A 27,107-nucleotide genomic window follows, 5' to 3' on the forward strand; every position below is an offset into this window, starting at 1 on the left:
CTTAGGGGTGATCCCTCTAGGTCAGAGTTGACACACATTAGCAAGAGGCCAGAAGAATCTTGGCCAGCTGCTGTGCTTGTTCTGTGGATGAATGGAGGGTTTCAATCCAACACCAATTTACTTAGAAAAATCAGAGAAGAGGACATTGAAGCGCTTGTTTCTGATAGAGGAACGCTCAGACTTTACTGTACGTTAAACTGGGTCATATTTCTGGGCTCTGACCTTTTCCTTTGCTGGGAACCTGCAACAGATTGAAGCTGTCCAGTTCTCGAAGTTAGTGTTCAGGGGAGCCTCCCATGTGTTGCTGAGTGGCATGCTTGCAAGCAATGCATTCGAATCCCCATTTGTTAGCGCAGACGAACTGCATATAGTGGGGCAGCTCATACCCAAAAACCCCTTTTGTCACATGTCACTCAGCTACAAACCAGGGAGCGACCCCATGCCTGTGAATATACATATCCAGAGAGTCTGAGACTTCACTACATTAACAGTGATGATCCTGTTCCAGTCTTAGACCCTGCTTGGGTGCTGTGTGTTTCTGCTAACCTGGGATCCTTAATTTAACTAGTGCAATTCCATCTGCATTTTCTGGCAGTGGAAAACACGGGTACCCTGAATAATTGCATCATGAATCGGAAGTCGTGGGCTGAAAACATTGTAGGAATCTGAGAATGGATACCTAGAAATCCCTGTTTCACAGGAGTGCATGAGCTGAGTGGGGGAGACAGAGGGCATGGAGCATTGCTTTTAGGGTCTTTCATGCCTGTAACTACAGGGCATCCTTGTATCTGCTTACCCATGCTCTTTTTTTCTTCCCTCGGCCTCCAAAATTAAACATTGCAATGAACATTGCAAACCTCCTGCTGTTTGTGTTCAATTTTCAAGCAGTAGGAGAAAAGTCTGCAGATAACGAATGCTCACTGCATGCCAGTTCCTTTCAGTTTTCCCTCCTTTGGATGGAGCAGCAGCTGCATGAATTTGACAGCAGCTTCCCAAGCTGAGAAATAAGTATAGTGCAGCTTTACATTTCAAGCTAAGGGGGCCAGGTTCTTTTGGCTTTAATTTACAATAGGAGGTGTGCTTAACACCAGCTGTCCCTGTGATTTTAAAAGGCAAGGACAGTGATTAGTGCATAGGATCGTTAGGTGGAGGGATCTCATTTAGTAAACACTGATTGAAAAATTAACTTTCAAAGCAGCCTTTAGAAGTACCTGTCTCTCTTTGTCTCTCAGTGGCACCTGCTGTGGTAGTGACATTTCCCGGCAGAAGCTCTACTCTGTCGATGGGAAGGACTCAGGAAACACCGTTCCTATTTGAACCCGTGCAAAAACAGACTCTGGGAGTGTCTCTGTTTGTTAGCTAACTTAGAATTTTAAAACGAAGGTGCTGCTTGTAAGACAAATATTTAAAAATTGTGGTTAATTTAAAACAAAATGGAACTTGCCGTACAACAGCTTGTGCATTCAAAAAGGAGCTGCGTTTCCAGAGTCCTGGTCTATCAAAACAGCAGCTTCCTCTCTGGTGGCGGTGAACTGTTCTGTTGATTAGTGTATTTGAGAGACTTTTTATTTTTTGTGACTTACCCTTCTTAAAACTAGCACTAGTGATGAAAATCTCTAACCGCGTTAGTTTTTCTTTAAATCACGTCCGGCAGCGTGGAAGGCATAACCAGGTGTCGCGTGCTGACATGAGTCAGGAAGCGTGGTGCTTGTTTTCTTTGTGCTCCCTTTTGATGGAGGAAGCTGCTGCCTACACCTGCAGCAGGAAACACCAATAACAAGTCGCCAGCCCACCTGGGAAAGCGTAGTGGGTTGTGTTTGACAGTGCGCGGGATCTGGCCAGTTCCTCTTACTGTTTGAATTCCTGCCGGATCGCCAGACTGTTTCCACTCAGCCTCAGAGAAGAATACAAACGGCCTATAAAGAAGGGCCTTTCCTCCTGGTACGTTTAGAACTGCTTAGGAGGAGTCAGTACAATGTCATTTTGACTTTATAATGGCCCCCTTTGTCTCTCCAGTCTAAGCTGGCTCCTCCTCCTGCAGTAGTAACAGTGCCACACAGGAGGGTCAGGATCAATTGCCGAACTGTGCCCCTAGAATCTGGAAATGCTATAGAGACAGTGTTGAGCTGTGTAGTAGGAGCTGCCACTACGAAAGCCGCACCTCCCTGCTCTGGGGCAGAGCTGTACTGTGAGGAGAGCTCGATTTAAGGGTGTTTGTTTGGGGACTCGGGGAGCAAGGCCTCCAAGCAGATGTCTACTCCGGTGTTCACTTCCTGCTGAAGGGCCAGTGTCCAAATACGCAGGACTTCACTTGAATCACAGAGACAATGGCACACCGTGGCCATATAGGGTTTACTGAACAAAACCCAGCCAGTTCAAGCCCGTATTGACGTTCACCAGGCATTTCCAGCAGCCAGGCAGTCTGTAAAGTAATGTCTGCTCTGTCTCCGGTTAGGAGCATTCTGGGAGAGTCTTTCGGCTCCAGTTTGACGAATTCCAGATCATCAGCAGCTCACACGATGACACAATCCTCATGTGGGACTTCCTGAATGACCCAGCTGCCCAAGAAGAATCGACCCGCTCCCCGTCCAGAACATACACCTACATCTCCAGATAAATGATACGACACTGTACCTCACATGTGCACAGGTAAAAATGAGGCACACGGGTATGGGGGCACTGGGGTGGGGAGGCAAGCATTCAGCAGGAATGACTAGCTTGGATGATCCGTATTTCCCATCTGGGGCTGGTGGTAGTTATCCTACCAGGAGGCACAGATCCTTTTGGTACCTTTGAGCAGGAGGAGTTGTAGGAGTCATTGCATGTGGCAACTGCGGTCCTTACATCCAATTGCCCTCTTGGCCCAGCATCCCCAACAATTAAATCAACAGTCACTGCCACCCAGCCGGAAAAAGGAGGAGGGGTTTCTGCAAAGTGAATGAAGGATCTGCTGTTTAACATGGGGTGCAGATGGCTTGATACTGGGCAGTTGTCACCAAGCTAGATGGTACAGTCAGCTCATGGCAATTTCCTTTCCCCCAGGTAGGGAGCACTCCATTCTCCCTGCAGCAGGCTGGTGTTGGGAAAAGCAGGATAAAAAATGGATTTGGCTAGTGAGGAGGAGCCAAACCAGCAGGTCCAGCCTGATTAAATGGAAATTTGCTAACGTATAGTATTGTCTATTAATAAGGCCCAACTCCCTACTCGCGTGAGTTGTAGGCTGCTAAGACCTGCCTGGCCTGTGTGTGTGTGTAGTGTTATCTAGCTTTTATCTCAGTACGGAGAGATCCCACTTCTAGGCTGTTATGGGGGATCTTAATCCTTGACCAGGTATTTGGACCAGGTCTTGAATTGTACCCTTCGGTTAGCTTACCTGCCGTCCTTGCATTCAGGGCCCTGTTGGCAGTTTCAGAAGATGGGTCCAGGATTTCCTGGGGCAGGTGAGGCCGATTTTCTGTGACCGTGCATGTGAGCAGCAGTGTGTGCCACAACCCATGCCACACTCTCCCCGTTAGGTGGATAAATACACCTTGACTCTCCAGAGCTCTCAACCAGCGTGTCTCACTCGCTTGAAATACACTGTAAATAAGACTGGTTCTCCTTAAAATGATGAGAGGCTTTGGTGTGCAAAAGAGTTCTTCTTGTTTCTTTTTTTTTTTTTTTCCCAGAACTCATTTAAGCTGCAGTATTTAAATTATCTGCCAATGCCAGGACAAAAGAACTACCCATGTAAACAATACTTGCTGAAGAGAGAGGCTCTCGGATTCGTTTCTGGAACAAAGTTGGCGTGCCGTTGATCTCCGACAGGGTCTATTCAGCGCAGCTGACTGCCGAAGTGCTGCTATATCAGAAGATGTCTTTTGTCTTTCGTGAACGATTAACATTTTTAAACTGCCCGTCTTTCTTTTCCCCTCTCCCTGTCCATTCTTCTCCCCCACTGCCCTGGTTTTCCCTCTTGGCCCCATCACAGATGTCCTATAAATATATTTAATGTGTTGCTGGAATTTGTTGCTTTGGTGTTAAGCAGAAGAATCATTGCCACTGTGCATCCTGCTGAGACAGTCACTTCCGGGTTGCGGGGAAGCGGCTGCTGCTTTGAGTGGTAAACAAAATCATTGCTGGGCTTTTGTAAGACCATGTAACTGCTGCTTCTGAAAAGCAACAAACACAATGCTGGAGAGGAGAGGAGACAAGAGCCCTGCTGCCTTTGCATGCTCTGTCTGGAAACCTGTGTTAGTGGAGCTGCTATTGGGCATCTGAAGCTGACTGCCTGGAGCCAGACCCCGTTCTTTCTTTCTTTCTTTCTTTCTTTCTTTCTTTCTTTCTTTCTTTCTTCTCTTGCCTTGTTCCTCTAACCTTTGGGAGGCTGGATGTGTATTGTGGTTCCCCCCTCCCCTGCGCAATCATTTGGCTGGCAGTCTGGACAGTGTCAGTCAACAAAAGGTTAAACTGTCTTCTGCCGAAGTTCCACGTCCAATATTGCCTGGGGGTGGGAATCGGTTCCTGAAGGGCAGATGCAGAATTTCACTATCAGAAGCGTTGTCTGTACCCAGGGCAGGCCTGTGTTTTCTCCTGCAATTGTCCCTGAAGACAGTATTTTGTTTTGTTAATAGTTCAGGATTTGTTCTTCGAATTGGAGAGAAATATGAGGCTGGGTGGGGAGGAGACTCAGCTGGCACCCTCTTTCCTCTTCCCACCTGAGATGTCACAGACAGAGATTGGAAGAGGGAAATGCAGAGGACCTTGTTAGAAAGCCCAGCTTTGTAGGGCTTTGTGGCTGACCACATCCCTGAATAAGAACCTAAGAGCTGCCATACTGGGTCAGATGAATGGTCCGTCTAGCCCGTTATCCTGTCTCTGACAGTGGCCAGTGTGGTGCACTCTGATCCATTGTCTTTGCCAGCTAGCTGTACCTCTCAGCCAGCTCTGCAGTATTTCTGGGTTGGCACTGCCAGACTCCCGTGAGAGCAAGGGAGAAGAGTCTTGTGTGCTTCCTGAGCCCTTACGTTCACTGCTCCGCAGTTTTAGGAGCGGGGCGAGAACTACCCCTTGTACAGATAATCAGACTGAATCGTCTCACCCTCGCTGAGACCTCGGAGAATCATTATCGCTCAGAAGAGAGAGCATCCCCAACATGCAGGACGTGGGGAACGATTGATTCTTCACATTTCAGTAAGGGAGCTAAACCAAAAGGGCCCGTGGGGGAACCAGCAGGCGCTGGCTTCCCCACTGTGGTGAGAACAGGAATCTGGGAGACCTTGCTTTTGGAACAGGAAGGGTTAAGTAAAATAATCTCCCGTCATTCCATCCTCAGTTCAGGGTCTGACAAAGTTTCTGGTACAAAACATAGGCCCAGTTCTTGTCTTGAATAACACCCATTGTCTTCACCAGAAGTTAATCCTATCTTGTGGTGGAAAACTAGGACCCTTCATCTCTTCAGGGAAAGCTTAAAACTTGCTTTAAAGACTCTCTAACGTTGGAACTTGGTAGATGGGAGATTTGACTTGTACATTCCCGCCAGCTTTGCTTTGCTGGGGGGGTCACATTTGCATCGCTGTACCTTGCTTTGCGGTCCTTTTTCCACCGGTGAAGTTTGGCAAGCGACTAGCCCAACATACAAGATTCGTGCTCAGAGTATTCAAAACAGCTTCAAAGGAGCGTGAGGATCAGTGCGAAAAGAAACACCCAGCTCCTGTACGTCTTCAGGGCAGCCTAGGACCCACTGCGACTTTAAAGAGCCCCTCTCACTCAGAGCAGGCCATTGACACTCCTGTTTTCTATTTGTTTAAACTACTGCTGTAAAAAGAGCAAAATAAGTTAGCCCTGTTCCGATAACACTGGTCTGACTTACACCTGCAGAGACAAAGAAATGTCAAGTCAAGATCGAAAGCTGCTCCTTTACACATCCTTACGGTTAACTATTGTAGGGGTCATTGAATGTTGGGCAATGTGACATATAAGACAGACCGGATCCCCAAAGCATAGCAAGCGGGGCGAGACGAATGGGCCATCTTTTCCACTCTGAATTACTCCTGACGAAGTAGAGTTCAAAGTCTCATCCCTAGTGTAATTTGAACACTGTTCCTTTAGGTTCGGTTGTTACTAAACAACAATGTGGTCCTGTGAGAGGGGAAATGTACACGGCTAGGGCTGCAGACTCAACAGCTTTTCTTTCCTCAGCTTGTCTTGTCACTTTTCAGCTGAAGGCTGTGCTAGAAGATCGTGACTCTTCTCCCGGGATGCTGCTGAGGTTCTTAGTGTTTTACCAGTGTCTTGGGGGGGAGAGTGCCTGCTAGTGTGCGTTTTATTTTGCTAGTTAATGAGGACTTTGGGAGATCCAAAATGCTTACTGGCCAAACATGGAGACAACACTGTTGCAAATGATCATTGGTTGTCATAGCCCTGCTGCTCCATGCTGCTATTTTGAAACTTCTAAGCACTGTTGGGTTTTTAAGTGGTACCAGAGATGTAATTCTGCTGTATAAATCTGTTTGTAAGGTACAGTGTGTGAGCCAACTGCTGCAATCTTTTTTTTTTTTTTTTGGCGAATGGTAGAATGGTGTTTGACTCTTCAGGAGGGACTGCGTCTGGGTACTTACGTACAGAACTGCTCAATGAAGAATCCTTCCCCAACCCCCAAGTTGTACAAAGTCCTACCCCTGGCCCCCAAGTCCTTTCTGATGTCTACGAAGGAAACAGATCCAGGAAACTTGAATCTGCCACTGATCCCAGCACTGGGGACATTTACTGTTCAGCATAGGAGGAATAATATGGTTATTAGATCTTCATGTCAAGAGAAAGGTGGCTCTACGTTCCACACTGCGGATCTGTGTGTGAAGATTTCTACATGAACGGACTGCATAGTCCCCAAAAAGGACTGGAGTAAATGCAGCATTTTTAAAGAAAAAAATGAAATTACCCTGCTGAAAGGAGCCAGAAGCAAGGGCTAAAGGTGTCACGTCACTTTGAAATGAAATACATCTGCTGCATGGAGATTATCACTTCTCCCACGATAGACTTGCCACTTGCACCAGGGGATTGGAAACTGGAGGTGGGACGTTAAGAGCATGACAATCCCTTACTGTGCTCCCAACGCCTGTTCCAGCGCCTGTTCGTGACTCCAGGGCAGCTAGAGAGCAGGAGGGAGCTTTGCGGCAAACATGCACATTTCTAATCCCAGGAGGAAAACTGCTGCCTTCAAAATATGCAAACTGAAAATGGGTGTGAAGGAGTTTGCAGCCAAAAGAACCTTTGCGGCTGTCCCTCCTGGAGTAGCTCGCTGTGCTCCCCGCTGACTTTCAGGGAGGGGGACACACTGTTGGAACTGAGAGTTTCAGGGGGCAGGTATTGAAGTCTGTGGTCATTGTGCACATCGAAATGCTTTAAACTTGTTTCTGAACTGGAAGACGATGTGGCCTGCCATGCTTCCCCTTCCCGCCCACCTGTTCCTGCATTGAAAGGCGCCTTTGTTTTTTATTTTAATTCTTGTACACTCAAAAGCTGGAGAGTAACGTGCATATTCCTCCTCTTCCAGGTTCTCCCCTCCCCACGCTGTCTGAACAGAACTTTGGGCCTGGTTCTGAGATTCTCATCACCCCAAAGTCCAGTGGGGAGTTGTAGGGGTTCAGGTCCTGTCAGGAGTGGGCCTTTCACTCGAGCGTCCGTTGATTTCCTTCAGCTTCCTTTTAGGTCTGCTTTTGCAATCAGCAATTCCTGAACTGGCCCGTGGAGCATTTGCTGGTGGTCTGTGAAGAGCTAGCTGGTTGGGTGATGCTCGCGGCTCCTCTTCGTTAGCAGCTGATAACGAGCTAGGGGAGCCAATCTGGCTGCTGCAGGGATGTAGCACATTGGCAGATGAGGGGAAGCGGCCCAGGTGATTGGAAATGGAAGGGGAGAGTGGCCCCTCTGCACAGGTGGGGACTACGCTGTGAATAAATGTCACAACCCCGGTCTAGATTTGTGCACTGGTCTAGATCGTGCCCTTGGCTTGGAAGGAATGAGATTCTTCTGTGTAGGAGAGGGTAAAACAAATACTAGAAATCTTCAGAAACAAATGCTTCCTAGAATTGGGCTGATTTGTTGACTCCCCCTTTTTGTATCCTTCTGGGGTTGGGAAGACAATCTGAAATACAGTCCTTGGGAATACCAACTGCAGAAGAGAACTTTACCAGGGTCCCCCCACGGCATGCATGATGCATTTAACATGCTGAGCTTTGCCTTATTATTACCCCCCACCGCAAGCAGCAAGGTTTCCAAAAAGAGAAGGGAACTTCACATGACCCCGCCTCCAGAGGCAGGTCCTGCATATGAAATCCTTCCCTGTTCCTGCCCTGACTATCTGCTGGTTTTCGTCAGTGTGATCCACAGGCATCCCACCCTCACTCTTAAGACAGTAGGAGTGCTGCTCAGGAGAGGACAGGTACCTGCAGGCAATGCTCCGTCTGGAGCCAAGCAGCCAGCTCTTGGATTGAGCTGGAAGAGAACTGCTGGGACTTGTAAATGCTGACAGCTGCACTTCTCTATTGGCGATGGTGTCAGCTGCATCCTGAGGCTTTTTCAACGGAAGGTTTGGCCTTTTGGTTGCTTGCAGGTTCCCAACCCAGCCCTCAGTTGGTCAGAGTTTGGGCACCCTGTCATAACATGTGGCACCTAATCTGGATCAGAAATTTTCTAAGTGCACTTCCAGACACCCTGGTGGCCAGTTCATGTCTGCCGGGTCCCAGAAGCACACTTCCATGCGGGCAGATTTCAGTCCCCGTTAGCGGTTGCTCAATTACAATTCTGTTAAACACAAGTCCTTAAAATTGCAGTGATGCTTAGGCTTGGTCTACACTACCAACTTATGCCAGTATAACGGTGTCGCTCCGGAGTGTGGAAAATTCACACCCCTGTGCGACGTAGTTCTGCTGACCTCACCCCCAGTGTAGACAGCGCTATGTTGATGGGAGGGTACAGCTACAGCCTCTCAGGGAGGTGGGAGAAGCGCTACACAGCTGCAGCGCTCTGCGTGTGGACAAGCCCCGAGTGTTTGTCTGCACCTGGGCTGGCAGGTGTAATACCCAGCTCGCGGAGACACAGACACACTAGCTAGCAAGCTAAAAGTAGCGTGGCCGTGTCTGCTCAGGCTGACTGCTTGAGCAGAGTCCGTCCCACCAGACCCTTGGGTACAGATTCAGACAACCAGCCCAAGCTCTGCCGTGCTACTGCAGCCACACTGCTCTTTTTCGGTACAATCTTGAGCAGAGGTAGTGAATCAGTTTACCAAAGCTGGGAGTGACACCTCCCAGCTGCCAGATGGACGTACCCTAAGGGATGCACTGATCACCACAGACCCCTACTGGGTCTTTTTAACAATGTGCCACCCTGAGAAGTATTCAAATTCCCTTCCAAGATGAAAAATAAGTGAGTCCTGTATGGGGTGGTTCTGGCCAGAAGAGTGACTTGGTAAAACTTGAGCCTCCTTACTCAGCATTTCTGCTGCCTGCTTGTCTTTGAACCCTAGTTGCTGACTTCACTGATACCGTTTGTTGATCTTGTTAACACTGCAGAGCTGACTAAATTATTAGTAACTTGCTGAATCGTGACTGCTGGAAGAGGGTAACCTGCCTCTCTGATCATCAGGTCCCAAGTTGTTTTCAGTGCCAGTGAGCTGACTTGTAAAAAGGATTTTTCCTGCTGTGAAAATCATTGAGACGATCCATGTGGAGCTCTCTGTCGTCACTTTTCAGATGTAACTGCGCTTTCAGATACTTGCCTCGGTATTTCTGTATGAGAAGCAGAGCTGCTAATTCCATCCGTAGTCTAACATGATGTAAAAGGCACTGCTAATCAACAACATGTAATTGATCCAGTAACTTGTAATTACAACATAGCTTTTTAATACCCCTCAGCAACCAGTCGTCCAACCCACGTTGCATCATTTTTAAACTGCTCAGCCAGAGGTGGGGGTGAAAGTGGAAGGGGTAGAAAGAACATGGTCTCTTCAGAATTTTGTTTGTTACTCTGCTATATTTGTTCTCTAGATTCTTAAGTAACGAGTGCTTTGAATTTTGTGATTATGTTATGGTGACGTAGTTAATGTACTAATGTTCACTTGAACTAGGATCATGGTAACCGTGTGGATTTTTTTTATTTTATTTTATTTTAACTGTTCAGGAAATAACTTAAATACAAGTATAATAATAAACTGTGAATCTGTTGTTTTATTTCTGATATGGAGGACGTAACCCTAAATAGAAAAAGTCTCAATTCTTCTTTGAGTCTGTCCACGTGAGTTCCACTTGTGATCTTCTTATGAACAAAACATCTCAAACCCCTGTTATTGTGAGGTGAGGAATGGTCCTTTCCTTGCTGCCCTGCAGTCTGGATACATACGGCCTCTTATGTTGCATACAAAACCTGCAGGTAGCTAGTCACTCAGCAGCCAGTTGTCATTTGCTGATGAATGACGCTTAAAAGACTTCTCCGCCAGTCAGAAAGCAGTGTGCTTGTAAAACTGCAGCATACTTTTTAATTAACAAACTGCCAGTTCATGGGTGATGGCCCCTGGCTGGGGCACACCAGGCCATTCTGGAAGTCAGTCAGAGAATGAATGTAGTTGGTGCCTAAAAGCTGAAACCCATCTTATCCATTTAAAAGAGGGAACCAGGGTGGGGACAGCTATCAAGAATTGGTGCTTTTCTAGGTGATCTTGCAGGATCCTGGTTGGAAAAGCACAAATTTCATTTATAAGCTAATCAGAATCCAGCTGCTCAATAATGAGTGAGTAATTGACATATCTCAGCACCGACATATGACAGAGTGTTTAGGATGCTCCTGCTTGTAACTGGCCTAAATAGTGTGACTCTCACTATCACCCTGGAAATACCTTCTTTTTTTTGTTTGTTTAATATGTCCCTTTGATAATACCCTTGTATCTCTTTGTTTTACTTAACAGCCCCTTTGAAAACAAAGGCTACACTGGTTTTAAGATCCCAGCTCCTAGGGTGGTCAGGAAACAAACAAACACTGCACTCCTTGCCATCCGTCTCCCTGCTGCCTCCTTCTTGTAACCCAGCAGGGGATTTGAAATTGCTAAGAGTTCTGCTTTCTGAAGCACTGGGAGCAGGAATCCTGTCAATTTCAAGCCCTTTCTGTCTTTGTGACAGAATTCCCAGTGGTTCTTTTCGTTTGGGGTTTTTTTAGGTTTACACCATTTTAATCCTTCATATTTTTTCTGATCTTTCACTTCTTACAATAACAGATTTGGAAGAGGAAACCTCTGTAGTCTGTATAAACACATTCCAGTCACCCTGCCACTCTGAATGTAGGTTGGCAGTGTAGCTGCCCGCCTGTCATGCAATGAATTAAACCTCTTGTAGTTACAGACACCTTTTTTTCTTTCAAAATTTCTATGGGAGCCCAGCAGATTTTCCCACCAGTTGCCAGCCCTGCATGTTTCATATCTTGCGTGCGTATTATGACCCTGCACCAGCAGTCAAATATCAAGCCAATCCAGTTTGCAACAAGTACTTCACTGGAATTACTCCTAGCAATTGCATAGTTAAGATCCCGTATTGCAAGCTGTGTTTTCTTCTCCTCCCCCATTTGAATAATTTTAATAAATATTTTTGGCTTGAAAATTGGTAGGCCAGAGTAGTTTCTTCCATTATGGAGATAAATGATCAAATTGGGTTTCACAGATTTTTTTTTTTTTTTTTGCTTAGGTCATAAGAGACCATTGTTATCATCTGGTCTGACCTACATAACACAGGCCAGAGAATTTCTGGGCTTGATGCAGGAATTTGTGGAAGCTTGTGGCTGAGCTAAACCATGTCTTCTAGAAAGAAAAGCAATCTCAGTTTTAAAGATTTCTAGAGATGGCGACTCTACCACAAACCATGGTGTAAGTTTCCATGGTTAATTACCCTCACTGCTAAAAAATGTGTGTTATTTCCTGTTCAAAAGGATAAGAATAAAGTAAAATTTACCCTGGCTTCAAATTCACATCATCTGATGTCTTTATCACTAAAAATGACTTAATTTTAAACCATCAGATTTATATGTTAATGGTCTCTGAAAACCAGCAAGTTCTTGGGAGAGGGGAAATTTGCCAGATTCAGACCTGCTATATAAAAAATTGGAATATTTATATATATAAATGATTAGGAAAGCAGCTGTTTTTAGAAAAGGCAATGTGACCTAGTGGCTAGAATAACGACCTAGGAGATCTGAGTTCTGTTTTCGGCTCTGCTTTGTAACTGAGGGCCAGTCCCTTCCCCTCTCCGTGCCTCAGTTTCTTCTCCCACTCTTTGTCTGTCTTGTGTATTTAGACTGCAAGTTCATACTATGGTTATGTACAATGCCCAGCACAATGGATCCCCAGTCTTGCTTGGGGCATCTAACCCCGACCATTACACAAATAATGCATGCAACAATAAACATTTCAATGGCAAAATGATGAGACTTGTGGCGAGTTGGCTTTCAGGGGGAGTGAAATTACAGCCCTGCGTAAAGGACTTAAAGTAAAGTGCACAGCCTGGTGGTGTCCCCACAGGAAACGTCAACAGGGTTGCTGTGACCGTTGTGGGTTCATGCCTTCAACTTGCTTTTTGGCAGGAGGGAAGAATCAGCCCAGCAAATAACTACAACGAGATCAGATGAACACAAGTGGCTTCCAAGGACGCTGTCACAAATTCCTTTTCTGCCACACTTGGCCAGTCAGATGTTGAGCTCTGCAAAGCATCCACAATTCTGCTCCAGCCTCCCAGTTTGCTGCCAATCGAATTTCTTGTACAGGGGAAGAGAATGCACGTCCCTCATTCCCCGCTGAGGAGGATTCAGCGGGAGAAGACCAGGGTGATTCTGGCTGCCTCTGTGTGGGCTCTGAGATGTGATCCTCAGTTCTGTTAGTCCTGTCCAAGGGCGAGCCCTGGTTTTTATTTATTCTCCTGAGCTTGGATCTATCACCACAACAGTAAGGTCAGGACCTTCAGACAGCCCAGAATGCTCTTCACCTGACAGCCTGGTCTCTGGGTTGCTCAAGGGGAGGAATCAGTGTATTTCTCTGTGACAATCACAGCTGTGTTTGTGGAATTCTAGCCCCCTTCCACTGGAGCCATAAGTGACTCTTCTCTGCGCCATGGCTGGGCTGCTGGAGGCTCTGGGTTTCCGGTGGAATGGAAAACAAAGGTCCTGACAGCTCCGTCCATAAGGATTTCATGGCCTTTTTCACGAATCCCCCACTCAAAGCGTTCCATTTCCAGCGTGGAGACCTGCGTTAGAATGCCATTGCGGCCTCAAGCGGGTACAGCATTCCTCGTTTCTTCCCTCCCCGGTTGTGCAGTGTCTGTGTCCACTCTCAAACCAACTTCCCTGTTCCACCCCAAGGGTGGCTACGCTTTAGTTTCGGATGAAGCAATCCCTGTGCAGAGAGGACTTATGAGGAGCTTCGGGGTCCTTCTGGATGAAAGACGCAGAGGGCATTGAAGACCTCTGCTACTCAAATTTTCATGTGAATGCTGCGTTTATGGGGTAATAACAGTAATAACGGCAAAAGTGCCGCCAGGAGCTGATTCCGAGGAAAGGTTTGTTGGTTTTTTCCCACTAATATAAAGACTCAAACTGCAGCTCTTTCTTCCAGGACCCACAAATCTAAATGTTGTTGGCCCACCCTCTCACACCAGCAACACCGCAGCACTGTCCCTGGGCGAGTCCATGGGTTGGTGGAAGGGGGAGACAGCTTGAAGCCCATAAACCTCTGCTTGTGTAACTTCTCTCAGCACATCACTGTCACCGGCTCCCCTCCCCTGGCTGATCTCTGCTTGGCAGGACCGTCTGTGGGGCTTTGGAACAGAGACCCTGTGGTGAGCGAGCAGCAGCAGCCGTGTGTCGGCTATCACGAGCCTCCCTGACAAATGAGTGAAGGACACGCGCCAGGGGTGGTGTAATCCAATATGCAAGTGGCGTTCCTTTGGCCTCTTTCACAGAGCTAAGCATGCGAGTGGGGATCGTGGTGAGGCAGATACCGGAGGCAGATCAGTGGTTTCCTGCCCCCGCACAACCTCTCGCTCCCTGTAAGGAGAATGGAAACGCTTTGAGGTCTTAGCAATACAGTTCCAGAGGGGTAGCCGGGTTAGTCTGTACACAGCAAAAATGAGAGTCTTGTAGCACTTTAAAGACTAACCAATTTAATTTCTGCAGGCATGAGCTTTCGTGGGCTGCGACCCACTTTGCAGATGCAAGAAATAGAAATCAGATAGGGGGTATATATGTACAGCCAAGGGTAAGGGTAGGTGTTAGCAAAGTCCATTCAGTTAGAGTAGATGAGGCCTATTCACAACCGTTGATTAGAAGCTGAGAATGTGTGAACAGTGACAATTACTTCTTGTAAGGAGAGAACCATTCCAAGTCCCTGTTCAGACCCAGTCTGATTGTGTCAGGTTTGCAGATCAGTTCCAGCTCTGCAGTTTCTCGCTGAAGTCTGTTTTTGAAGGTTTTTTGTGGAAGTATGGCAGCTTTCAAGTCAGCTACAGAGAGTCCTGGGACATTGAAGTGCTCTCCGACTGGTTTATGGATGTTACCATTTTTTGTCTCTGGTTTGTGTCCATTTATTCTTTTGCGCAGTGACAGTCCGGTTTGGCCAATGCACATGGCAGAGGGGCATTGCTGGCACATGATGGCATATGTTACATTAGTAGATGTGCAGGTGAATGAGCTCCTGATGGTGTGGCTGGTGTGGCTAGGACCTGTGATGGTGTCACTAGAGTGGATGTGCGGGCAGAGCTGGCAACGGGGTTTGTTGCAGGGATAGGTTCCTGGGTTAGTGTTCTTGTTGTATGGTGTATGGTTGCAGGTGAGTATTTGCTTCAGGTTGGGGGCTGTCTGTAAGCAAGGATAGGTCTGCCTCCCACGGCTTGAGTGAGTGAGGGATCATCTGCTAGGACAGGTTGTAGATCCTTCATGATGTGTTGGAGAGATTTTAGCTGGGGGCTGTAGGCGATGGCCAGTGGTGTTCTGTTGTTTTCTTTGTTGGGTCTGTCCTGTAGTAGGTGACTTCTGGGTACCTGTCTGGCTCTGTCAATTTGTTTCTTCACCTCTCCAGAATTTAAGGCTGTCGTTGGAGAACAGCTAATACATTCTTAATGCTTTAAAAGGGCCGTTTCACAAAGCTGGGAACAGTTATAAGCCAGACTTGCTGGGAGGAAGAATTTAAACAGAAAAACGTGAGGAATAACAGGAATTGCTTAAGAACACTTTGCTAGATGCCCAAAAAGCCACAATTGAGGAAGAAGGTCATATTAGTTAAAAAAAAAAAAAAAAAACTGACCTGGCTTAGAGTGGAAGTGAAGTTAGCTATAAAAATAATAAATTATATATAACGAATGGAACGAAAGGGAAGTTGATAGTAATGAACATAAAATGGACTATAGAAAATTGATAAGAGAAGCAAAAAGACCCAAGGGGAAGTCTATGGCCAGTAGAGTTAAGGACAGTAAGGAGTTTTTTAAGTGTATTAGGAATAAAAAGTATCCAAACAATGGCATTCATCCATTGCTAGATGGAAATAGTAGAATTATCATTAATAATGCAGAAAAGGCAGAAATATTCAGTAAATAGTTCTGTTCTGTATTTGGGAAAAACTAGATAATGTCGTCATATGATAACTCTTTCCATTCTACTAGTTTTTTAGGGGATGTTAAACAGCAGTTACTAAAGTTAGACGTTTTTAAATCAGTAGGTTATGATAACTTGCTTCCAAGAGTTTTAAAAGAGCTGGCCAAGGAGCTCTCTGTGCCAATATTTAAAAGAGTAAACAGAATGATCCAGGTAATTATAGGCCTGTCAGTCTGACATTGACTGTGGGCAAGATAGTGGAGCAGCTGATACAGGACTCGATTGATAAAGAATTAAAGGAGGGTCATATAATCAATGCCAGTGAATCTGAGTGTATAGAAAATAGATCATGTCAAACTAACCTGATATCCTTTTTTTGATGAGATTACAAGTTTGGTTGATAATGTAGATGTAATACACTTACACTTCTGTAAGGCATTTGACTTGGTACTGCATGACATTTTGTTAAAAAATAGAAAGATATAAAATGAACATAGCACACATTAAATGGAATAAAAGCCAAGGTAATTATAAATGGGTGGGTTTCCTGTGGGGTGTCTCCGGGATCGGTTCTTGGCCCTGTGCTATTTAACATCTTTGTTAATGACGTGGAAGAAAACATAAAATTATCACTGGATAAAGTTTGCAGATGACACAAAATGGGGAGTGGTAAATAGTGAAGATTGCTTGGGGAACTAGGCACAAGCAAACAATATATGTTTTAATACTGCTAAATGTTGTGTACATCTAGGAACAAAGAATGATGGCCATTCTGCCAGGTGGCAGACTCTGTCCCGGGAAGCAGTGACTCTGAAAAAGATTTGGGGGCCGTGGTGGATAATCAGCGGTCCATGAGCTCTCAACACAGTGTTGCGGCCAGAGACTCATGCAGTCTTTGGATACATAAAACGGGAATCTCAAGTTAGGAGTCCAGAGGTTATTTTACCTCTATATTAGATGTTGAGGTGACCACTGCTGGAATACTGGGTTCAGTTCTGGTGTCCACAATTCAAGAAGGAGGTTGATAAATTGGAGAGGGTTCAGAGAACAGCCATGAGAAGGACTGAAGCATTAAAACACGTTCCTCACAAAGAAAGACACAAGCTCAATCTATTTAGCTTAACACCGAGGTTAAGGTGTGACTTGATCGCAGCCTGCAAGTGCCTGCGTGGGGAATAAATATTTAACAATGGGCTCGTCGATCTAACAGAAAAAGACTTAACACGGCTGGAAGTTGAAGTTAGAAAAATTCATGCTGGCAATAAGGCATAACATTGTATCACGGAGGGTAATTAACCACTGGAACAACTTACAAAGGCTGGTGGTGGATTCTCCATCACTTACAATTTTTAAGTCAAGACCGGAGATCAGACTAGATGATCACAAGGGTCCCTTCTGGCCTTGGAGTCGATGAATTAAGTATGGAAATTCCATCCCCTTTGCAAGCTGAATGCTAACGGCCCACCATGGCCAGGCTGGGATATGTAACACCCCTGGACATGCACTGAACCGGAGACCTTCAGAACCATTCTCAACATGGATTGAACCGGAGACCTTCTGAAACATTTCACAGACCCGTCTACCTCTTGAGCTAAAGGAAGAGCTCCGTTAGCTAGCAGCAGTAGTAGGTTGTGATTCTCTCGTGGGCCAGCTGGCCGCATCATCAACTTTGCCCGGCTCTTACAGAAGCACACTCAGTATGTCACCTACCATTATCTGTTCCTGCGGGACCTAAAGTAGACAAAGTTCCCCTTTGGCTGTACGCACTTTGCTGGTGAGGTGGGCGCGCACGTCAACTCTCCCAACTGGAGCTGGCCTCTGGGGCGCTGGGGAAGGTACACAGAGCCGGGAAGTGCTGAACAAACAGGCCTGGGGTGAAAAGGACTCCCCTGCACAAGTAAGTGACACTCCTCAGGGCCAGGAAGTGGAGATGGGGGGAGGGAGATGGAGGCCAGCCAGTTACTGCTGTTCTAAACCATTGTGTGGCATTGCTGGATACTGTTAACGGGCGCCGTCCCCCACCCTAGAGGTGGCTGCATTCGACTGCGGGACAAGCGTCCTGTATAGTTTGCACAGGGGCTTGGGAGCCTCGGTGCTGTGAGGACGGGAAATAACATCCGCCGTGTGTGCGGTATTTTGGGCAGGACGTGGCTGTGTCCCTGCTGGAGCCCCGTGTTTCCGAGGCAAACCGTAGTTCCTCGATATTTCATGCAGCTGATGTATTGGAGACGCCCTGTCACATTCTCAGGGCGTCCTGCCGTGCCTTGCAAAGGGAAATCAAAGGCCTCCTAATTGCATTTAGCATGGTGCAGATGCTGCTGGATGGTTAGTCACTTTTCTGGGCTGCTGCTTCGAAAGGGCGGCTTTGGCAAACTCCACGCTGACCTTTCACGCTGCTCAGACGTGTCCATCATCTTCTCTGCTGGAAGATCAGCAGCATCTGCTGCTCAGCACGTGCTCTGCGGCGTCCTTGCAGCGGGAAGCAGAACACCCTTTCTCTTCCAAAAGGGCCTGAGTTTCCTAGGGGAGAAACTGACCGAACGGGGTCTCCAACTCCCAGCCCCACACCACACAGAGTGTGTTTTTAAACCTGCCACGTTGGTTCCCCTCTGCCCAAACACCCCCTTTGGCTAAGTTCCAGGGTAGTGACGGCCCAATGTGTCCTCTGTCGGGGACTGTGTCCCACGGCGATGGTCTGTCTCTACTGGGTCTCTTCCCCCTAACTCCGCTGATCCTAGCAGGAAGCCATCCTGGTCACTAGAGCGCCTGTGCTGACCCTTTAAATTCCTCGGCAGCTGTTTGAGAGCTTTGCCCAGGGCAGCCGGAGACCTGGGTGCTGGTTCATGGTCTTGCTTGGAGGGGCTGGCAGCCAGGACCTGGATTCAATTCCCAGCTCCGCTACTGATCTGGTCTGTGTCCTCTGGCTATTCACTTCGCTTCTGTGCCTCCCTTTTACTCGTGCTCGACTGGCCTTTCCTATGCAGGCTGCGCTCTTCAGGGCAGGCTGTCTCTCTCTCTCTCTCACTCTCTCTCATGCGAGCGGCACCAGCACCGCAGGGCCCTGATCTCTGTCGGGACCCCCAGTGGTTCCTATAATACAAACCTATTAGCCCATCGACCATGCTCAGCGCAGCGGGCTGGGGAAGCGGGACCGGGGCCTGTTAGAAACAGCAGGGCCGCTTGCCCACAGCGGCCTACCTACTCGTGGGCCCGGTGGCCTGGAAAACGCCACAGTTCAGGGAGTTAAACCGGCAAATGGCTCGTTGGGCAGGGGAGGGGGGGGCCTCCAGCCCAGCCGCCAGCTGCGTGGAGCTGGCAGGCTGCGAGGCCAGGCAGAGAGTCTGGTGCCGAAGGAGCAATCGCACTCTGCGGGTTTGCCCTGCTTTCTTCTGCGCCCCCTTCCCGGGCTGCGGCAGGGGGTGTCTCAGGTGATGTGCTTTTGCCCAGAGCAGGGCTCAGGAAGAGTCAGGGCGTCTGTCAATTACGTCGACGAGCCCCCTTTCAGCGGCAAACGGCAGGCGCTTGGCACAGGCGCGCGTCAGCACCGCGCCGGGCGATGGGGTCGGAGGGTCAAGTCACAGGAGTGTCTCCAATTATCTGCGCTCCCTTACGGCCCCGGATTGTCACCCCCGGCGTTTCCTTGCTCTGCATCCCGCGCAGGCCGCTCACCTGAACATCTGCTAATCGCGGCTCCTGGAGTTCTCCCCGCCCCCAGGTTGCTGTGCACTGACACTGATAACCCAGATTTACCCTCTCGGGCACCCCCGCTGCGCACCGTCAGGCTGCTGCCTCACAAGACGTTGCTGGCCCCCTCCTCTCCCCGGCTGGTGCTGTTTACGCAGTGCTTCATTTGTGCCAGGGCAGAGCCGCGGCGCCTCTGGTTTTGCTGCGTCAGTTATGCATGTAAAAAAAATGGCATCAGCCCGGCACGTCTCTCATTGTCAATGAAGCCCCGTGTTTAGGGGGAGCCGCCTCGTGGGAACGATCCAGTTCAGCTTTCTGGCCCTTGCCCCCCCAGAGACAGCGTGAGAGTTCAGAGACGGGCGGGGAGAAGGAACAAAGGAGCAGGGTGCAGCGGGGAGCGGCTTTCACGGGCTGAACCTAATGTCGCTGCAGGGAAACGCGTGTGGCTCCCAGGGCCCGAAGTGAGGGCGTGGCCTTCGCCCAAAAGCCCTTGGAGGCACGAATCTGTTCCTAACCCAGCCCGGGCTCCGCCGTGACCAGTCTGCGGCAAGGCAGGCACACGCCCGGCTCTTGTGTCAGGTTCCCCTTCGTCTCCGCCTGGCCCGAGTGGAAATACTCCACCCTCCTGCCGGCACCTGGTGGCTGCCTCGCCCCGCACATGTGACGCGGTCATTACCCAACCCCTCCTCCGAGCCTGAGCCGAGCGAATCAGCAGCAGCGCAGCGAAAAACGGGGCGCCCCAGGCTACGGAGCGGACCAGTCGTCCTCTGCCTACGGACGCCCAAAACAACAAAGTCAGGAGAACGCGATTAAGGTTGCACAGACGCCTTCCAACGTGAGGACGCGCCCCATGGCAGGTGCCTTTGCAACTTTAATCCGTCCCCCCGTACGCTTGCATTACCCCACCTCCAGTCTGTAACGACCTGATTGCAGGCTGCTTTTCCACGGGACCCCTGCCCTGCTCTGCGCGCAGGACGGAGGCTGCTCACTGAATGAGCTCTTCAGTGTTTCGTTTTCTCCTTCTCCATCATGTGGCCCCAGGCCTTATCCACGGTCCGCTGTCAAACCCTGCTCTGCCGGCAAAAGCATTCCTTTCCCCTTGGCTTTTCTATGATGCTTCCCACTACAGTATCTGAGTGTGTCATAGATGCTGAATTTTCACTGCCCCGCTGTGAGAAGGGGGATCGCTTCCTTTGGGCCGATGGGGAGCCAAGGCACAGAGTGTGAGGTCAAAAATTCCCACTGATTTTGGGTGCCCCGTCTGGGGATCCTAGGACCTAGTTTTTCGGCGTTCCTGGCATCACACGGCTCTGTGCACGTTCAACGTGCAGCTCCCCTTCATTTCAGCGGCGCCCACGAGCGCTCAGCAAACCAGACCCCGGGGTCCCCCGTCAGGCACTCACACATGGAGCGCCCCGTTAGTGCTCGTCTGCGAGAAGCTGGTGTTAAGTGCCTTGCCGGCCTCCCAGAGGAGCTCTGTGGCAGAGGCGGGGACCGAATTCAGTTTCCCTGCGCCCTGGTGCAGCATTCGACTGCCTTGACTGTCCCTTCTCCTCCTGCTTCACTCACTACACGTCTTCCGGCTTCTTCAGGAGACCTGCAGGGAACCGCCTCCTTCACGAACACAGCCCAAATTCATCCCCTGGGTGGGTCCAGCCCGTGCACTGAATGAGGCAGGGTCCCGGGGCAAAACTAGCCTGCAGTCATGTAATTCCAGACTGTACCATACCCCACACACCATGCAGGGGCAGTCTCCGCGCTGGCATTTCCTCGCTCTTGAGTGTTTGACGTTACCACCCTCACAATGTTCTTTTCATGGCATCTTTTGTTTGCGATTTTCCCCCCCTAGGTTTTTTAAAAAAGCAAACGGAGAAAACAGCAGTTCCCCCTGCCACACCATGTTCCCAGCCCCACGGGTGGGCGGCGGCCCTGGAACTCTTAGATTGACCACGGGGTGACTGATAGCAGTAGTGAGTTGTCATCCTCTGTGTGGGCCGGCACTTGGACACGTTACCGGTGGAGTTCGTGGCTCTTTGCTGACCGGTGAGGAAGGGTGAGTCTCGGGGACTCCTCTAGGCTCCTCTGTCCATTCCTCACCAAGCCTGACCTTTCTTTCATATCCCCCCAGGCCTGTTTCTGCCCCAGCACCCAGTCTGAGTCTGTCTTGCCGGGCTCCCCAGCCAGTCCCAGTTCTCCCCTGTAGCCCTCCCCGCACTGGTTCCTAGTCTGTCTCCTTTTCCAGCCAGGCCTGGCCTCCTCCGATCTCCCCGCTTCCCAGCCAACCGGCCCCCAAACTCTTTGCCCCCCCCACAGGCCCAGCCTCCCCCGCCCTGGTGTTCGCTAAACTCCAGCTCGTTCTGCGCCTCTCTGTTCCTCCAGCACTTCTCAATGGCACCGATGCTGGGCTTTGCTCTCCGCCCCCTCCTGTTCGCTGATAACCCTCGCCCGCTTTGGCATTCGCAGCCGTCAGCCGTCGCTTACATCAAATTATACTGGAGTCAGACGCTCAATCCTTGCCCCCGTCTGCTCCCTCCGGAGCGAGATCCTGGCTGGGGCTGTTCTCTGAAGACCGTTCGCTTTGTCCAACCCTGGGAAGGGCCACCGCGGAGCCGAGCAGGGGCTGACCTGACCTTGTGTCTCCCGTTGGCGTGTTCCCCCTGCACGGCGCTGGCTCACCTGCCCGGTGCCTAGGACAGCGGCGGATAATCGGGTCCGTGTCCTGCTGTGCTCGGTGAGGAAGCAATATCCAGCCCCCTGGGTCAACTGCCTGAGTCTCAGTTCTGTGTATCGCTTGCTCCAGGAATATCTCAGCCCAGATTGAATCCTGCCCTCTTGCTCTGCTCTCGCTGGGCCCTGCGCGGCCCCTTGGGTAATGCAGCCTGTCCAGTAGAGAAGGGGTTAATTACATTTCGCACCTGTGTTGTGTCCATCCGTGGCTCTCCAAGCACTTGACCAGGAATGCCGGGGGCTGTCAATATGCCTGGCCCAGGGGGAAGGTGCTATTGTCCCCATTTAACAGATGGGGAAACTGAGGCATGATAAGGTGAGCTGGTGCTTGTGCCCATCAGAAGTGGCAACCTGTCCTCAGCAGAGGGCGAGGCCAGCAGGACCGCCGGGGTGCCGCAGCCGAGCTGTGGTGCAGGGCGTGTTCGCACTGGATTTGGAGCGGCAGGAGGCGTTGCAAGGCCGGAGTGAGACGACCGGAAGAGCAGGGGTGGCGGGACGGGGAGCAGGGTGCAGGATGGGGCGTGGAACGCGGGCGTCCTGCCTCCCTGTCTGCTGGCTTTCGACAATCCCGCTGACGGCGAGGGCTGAGACACAAGGGTCCCTGCCCTGGCTCCACCGGCAGCGCTTAGTTGACCTGGGGAATCGGCCGCTTCCGAATGCAAAAGGCTCCGAGTTGCAGGGCAGGCGTCTCCCCGACTGTGCCCCCCTCCAGCTCGCCTCCCCTCCCCTCCCGTCCGGCCGCGTCCTCTAGTTGGGAACTTGAAATATGGGGACACTGCCCACACTCCCCTCCCCACGGGTCCCGGGCCGGCTTCTCTGGGGGCCGCACGCAGGCCCGGCTGGAACATGGTGGGAGCAAAGAAGGCTGGACCCCAGCCGGGGCAGGGGCAGGCCCGGGCCTGGACCCAGAAAGGCTTTTAGCCGCTTGGTCCCAGGGAGTAAAGGCAGGGGGGCCGGCCCCTTTGAAGCCCATGGAGCTGTGGCTGCTGGGGGGTCCCCGCCCTTGGGCCGGGCGGTTTGGAAACGATGTGATTTTTATGAGGCTGCTAATTAAAGTCACTTCATTAGCGGCGGGGGAGACGGCTCCTGGCGGCTGCGGCTGCTGCCAGGAGGAAATTGGATTCCTCTGAGCCCCGGGGGGGGGGGGCCTCCTCTGCCCTCCCTTGGTTGTGGGGAGCCGGGGGGGGGGGGAGCAGCAGTATCTGTGCACAGCGCCATCTCCATTTCCCACGCCCGGCACCAGGCCATCTCGGGCGGGCGGCCGGCCCTGCCCCATCCAGCCCCACCATGCGGCTGCAGAAAAACCGGAACAAAGTGCCCTGAAGGGTCCCCCCCGCCCCGCTGCTCCCAGCCACGCCCAAGCAGGGGGCCCAGCCTTCGTCCTTTCAGCCCCTCCCTTCACTTCCAGGAGCTAATTGGTTGGTGAGAGGGGTGCTGGGGCACAGAAGGTGCCGGGGGGGGAGGGGCATCGCTGCCCCCCCATCCCTCCAGTAGGGTTCTAAGTACCTAGCATGGGAGAGGGGCTCAGCCCCTCGGAAGACCATGGGGCCCCCCCACCTTCACCCGCTGTGACCGCTTGGTGGAGCTGCTGGCCAGCGGGAAGCTGGGTGCTGCTGGAGGGAGGCAGTTTCTGTGGGGCGCTGAGAGCCCAGGGCAGGGAGGAGGGCCCGGGGTGAAGCTAATCAGGGGTGGTGACGCTGGCAAACCGGGCGCCGGCGCGTGCCAATGTGTCAGGCCTCAGCCGAGAACTGACAAAGTCATGGCTGGAAGTCAGTCCTGCTCACCCGGGGGGGCTAGGGGGGCTAAGACGGGTCCTGGGCTTCTAGCGATGTGTGAAATGCTTGTAGATTGCCGCCGGCTCTAATCTCGCCGTTACCCCCGGCTGTGCGCTGATAGTGAAGTTTTCGCTTTGTGACGGTAGAAGGATAAAATAACAATTTAATGCCGAAAACGCATGAGCCCTGTCGGGCGGGGGGATTATCTCGTGTTCTTCGAGCAGGGGCACCACGACGCAAAGGTTTTGTTAACTGCCCCTTCACACCAGGCACAGGCTCGGTGCAGAAGGGCTCGTCCCGTCAGCTGGCAGAAAGGAAGAAGCTTCATCTCCTTGGATTCTCCCCGGGCTGGAGCAAGGAAATAGAAGCAGAGATTCCCCCGGGTCAGCCCAAAATGACGTTTGGTGCTGACAGGTTGCTACGACTCTCTGACCCTTTGGAAGCATGGACTGTATGTAACTCAGTTGTGTATTTATGTTGTCTGCTTCAACCTGTGAATAATTCTCTGCTTGCTTTTTCCCTAGTTAATAAGCCCTTAGCTGGTTTCCTGTCGAACTGGCTGCCCGCGTTGTTTTCGCTGTGAGATCTGAGGTACAAATCGACCTGGGGTAGGTAACTGGCGGGTCTCTTGGGACTGGGGGGAACCTGAATGTGGTGTGATTTTTTTTGGTGTAAGCGACTGTTTATCATGAAGTCCAGTGTGTCTGGGTGGCAAGATAGGCCGGAGAGCCCAAGGGGACGGCCTGGGACGCCGTGGGAAGGCTGGTACTGTGCTTCTGGAGTTCATATCTGTTCCCGGGTTGGTGCCATCTAATTATAGACTATGCCGCCAGGGTGGGATCTCAGTCCTGCTTCCTGACCATCTCCCCTGAGGTCGCGCTCCCGGTTGTGAGCCTCTGTGGACACAACTGTGGTAAACACCACCTCCTTGCCTGGCTTCGGTGGGGATCCTGCCCCCCCTTCCCATCCCGGCTGTGCCTGGGAGAGCTTTGACCTGCGTGTCGCAGCCCCAGGACGTTAAGCCGGATCGGGGGGAGCTGGGCGCTGTAGAACGTGCATTGCTCGTGGCAGGATAGAGAACCAAGGCAAGGGTGCAGAGACTGGCAGAGCTAATGCTGCCCCAGCATGTGGGTTAACAGGCAGGGATATTGGGGGGGCCCGAGCCAGAGATGCGTAAAGGCCAGAGCTCAACCTGGGAAAGGAAGAATGGCTCAGGCCTGAGCCGGGATCCGAGAGACCCACGTTCTAGCGAGGTCTGTCAGTAACGGCACGGGGGCAATCGCAGCCCGGTGCCAAGGTGCCCAGCGCAGGGAGGTTAATTGCTCCACACGTGCAATTAACCATGTCGCAATCGTGCGTCGCTCTGGGTTTAAACGGCAGCCGAGAGGCGGGATTCCCAGTTCTCTGACACAGCTTCTGCTACCTTGGCTCAGTTTCACCCCACTCACGTAGCCGGGACACAGAGCCCACCGCGAGAGTCGGCAAAGCCTCCGTCGCCTTTGGCAAACTCACCTCCCGTGCCAGGAACAACCAGGCACAAACACACAGGTGTCCCTTTCTCTGGCTTGCGTCCTCACGCCCCTCCTTTGCCGTGTGAAAGCTGGGACACAAGCAGGGAGCGGAGATCGAACAGCTTCCACCTTCGCTGTCTCCGAAAAATCCTTGGAGTCACAGCCTCCTTGAGAGAACCGGCCTGTGGCCGATGCCGGCTATGCAGGACGCCCGCAGGCTTCGCTAGCTGGGAGAGGGGGAGAGCGTGTCTCCAGATCGTCTGCTGACGGCTGTGCTCCGCGACCAACTCAAGAGCTCCCCGTGACGCAGAGGAAGGCCAAAGCTGCGATGCAGCAACAAGGTCAGGCAGGGTCTCAAGAAATCCAGCTGGGAGTGCCTGGCCCCCACGCGCTCCATCCGGAGAAGCCAGGTCCAGGCTGGACCAGTCATCGCGGAGAGTCGTCAGAGAGCCGGGCTGAGGCCGGCAGGCGAGCCAGGAAGCGGAGCGTGCTCCAACCTCCGTCCGGCGCATGGACCCGGAGTCACTGTGGGAAGATCTTCCGCTCGTGCCCTGGGCTCCTCTCTTTTCACCTGTCAAGATGTTGGCTGGCCATACGGCAGCCAGACCCCGCTTGCTCTGCTCCACGGAGCACCTAAAAATACTGGCCTGGCCGGGGCAGCCTGAGGGCATACCTAGGGGTCGGGTGGGATCGTACAAGCGGGGGTGCGTCTACACCAGCTGGGAGCCACACCTCCCAGCCCAAAGAGAGACGTGCCCTGTATGGCAGAGACCATTCCACGGACGTCCCGTGTCAGCCTGGCTTGACGAGCAACGGACACCTGCCGATGACCCCGCAGGGGCATAACTTGTCCTCTGAGCAAGATGCCCACGATATTTGTCCATGGTTTGGTGCTGACGTTAGTGCCGTGGTCCAGAGGTCGTGCCTCGTGGCCGGCGCCATGCCCAGAACCTACGGCCCAGCAGCGCTGAGCAGGGAAGGAGAAGCCGACCGTGACTCGCCGGCGCTGAGTGAATAGCAAAGCCGGGCAGGGCGTTGTCATGCAGCCAGCCGAGGTGGCCAGCGAGGGAGATGTCGGCCCCGAGCACTCCCCCGTCTTGGTTGGACTTTGAAATGCCTCCGGGATTTCCTCACTTGGGTGCAGGCCCAGGTCTCGCTCGACACACGGCGCAGCAGAGCCCAGACCCGCCCTCCTCCGGCTGGGGAGACACCTGGCTCTTCGGACGCCGGCAGCCCCATCTCCTGCTGTCTGCAATCGACGGCCCAAGCCACAGGCAGCGACTTGGGGCTGGCGCCCTTCCCGGGACCTCGGCCAGGGCCACCGTGTGACCCGCCAAGGAAGCCGGCCGCGGCGTCGCCAGGGCAGGTCTCCCAGGGGCCGCCCCGGCGCCGGGAGGGTTAAACGTGGCCGGTGCCGGCTGCAACGTCTCAAAGCAGATCACGTTAGTTTGCCGACATGTGATTCCCTTCTGCCTTCCAGGGCTGGGCCGAGGGCGCCGGGCCCCGCCTCACCCCATCGGGCTGGCTCCTTCTTCCACCGCACAACGTCTCTGGCCGCTTCTGCCCGTCAATCAAGCGGGGCTGCCCCAGGGCCCATCCCTCGCTGGCCAGGAAACCGCCAATGGCCTCACGGGCATGGAGAGATTCGCCCCCCCTCCCTGCCCAACTTTTCCTCCTCGCGTAAAAAAAATAAATAACTCAAATCAATCAAGTGGTGAAATGAGCCAGTGCGCTGGAGCCAGGCTGCCTCCCTCCCCGCTGCCTCCCCATCCTCTGCCGCTCTAGGGCCTGGGGGGCCAGGGCCGGCGTTACCCAG

General features: G+C 51.6%; 1 protein-coding gene across 4 annotated transcripts in view; it reads left to right on the forward strand.

Annotated features, from left to right (window-relative positions):
- The window catches only part of BTRC (beta-transducin repeat containing E3 ubiquitin protein ligase), a 160,947-nt gene extending 150,763 nt beyond the window's left edge, over nt 1–10,184 (forward strand). For all 4 annotated transcript variants that reach the window (XM_067537194.1, XM_067537192.1, XM_067537191.1 and 1 more), the window contains 2 exons: nt 2,456–2,649; nt 3,669–10,184. In XM_067537194.1, the coding sequence (XP_067393295.1) occupies nt 2,456–2,617 (162 nt within the window). In that variant the 3' untranslated portion in view covers nt 2,618–2,649; nt 3,669–10,184. The remainder of the gene's footprint in view (nt 1–2,455; nt 2,650–3,668) is intronic.
- Nucleotides 10,185–27,107: the final 16,923 nt, after the last annotated feature.

The sequence above is a fragment of the Emydura macquarii genome, unplaced genomic scaffold, assembly GCF_026122565.2.
Source record: "Emydura macquarii macquarii isolate MOO-44397 ecotype Brisbane River unplaced genomic scaffold, CSIRO-AGI_Emac_v2 contig_3692, whole genome shotgun sequence".
Classification (NCBI taxonomy): domain Eukaryota; kingdom Metazoa; phylum Chordata; order Testudines; family Chelidae; genus Emydura; species Emydura macquarii.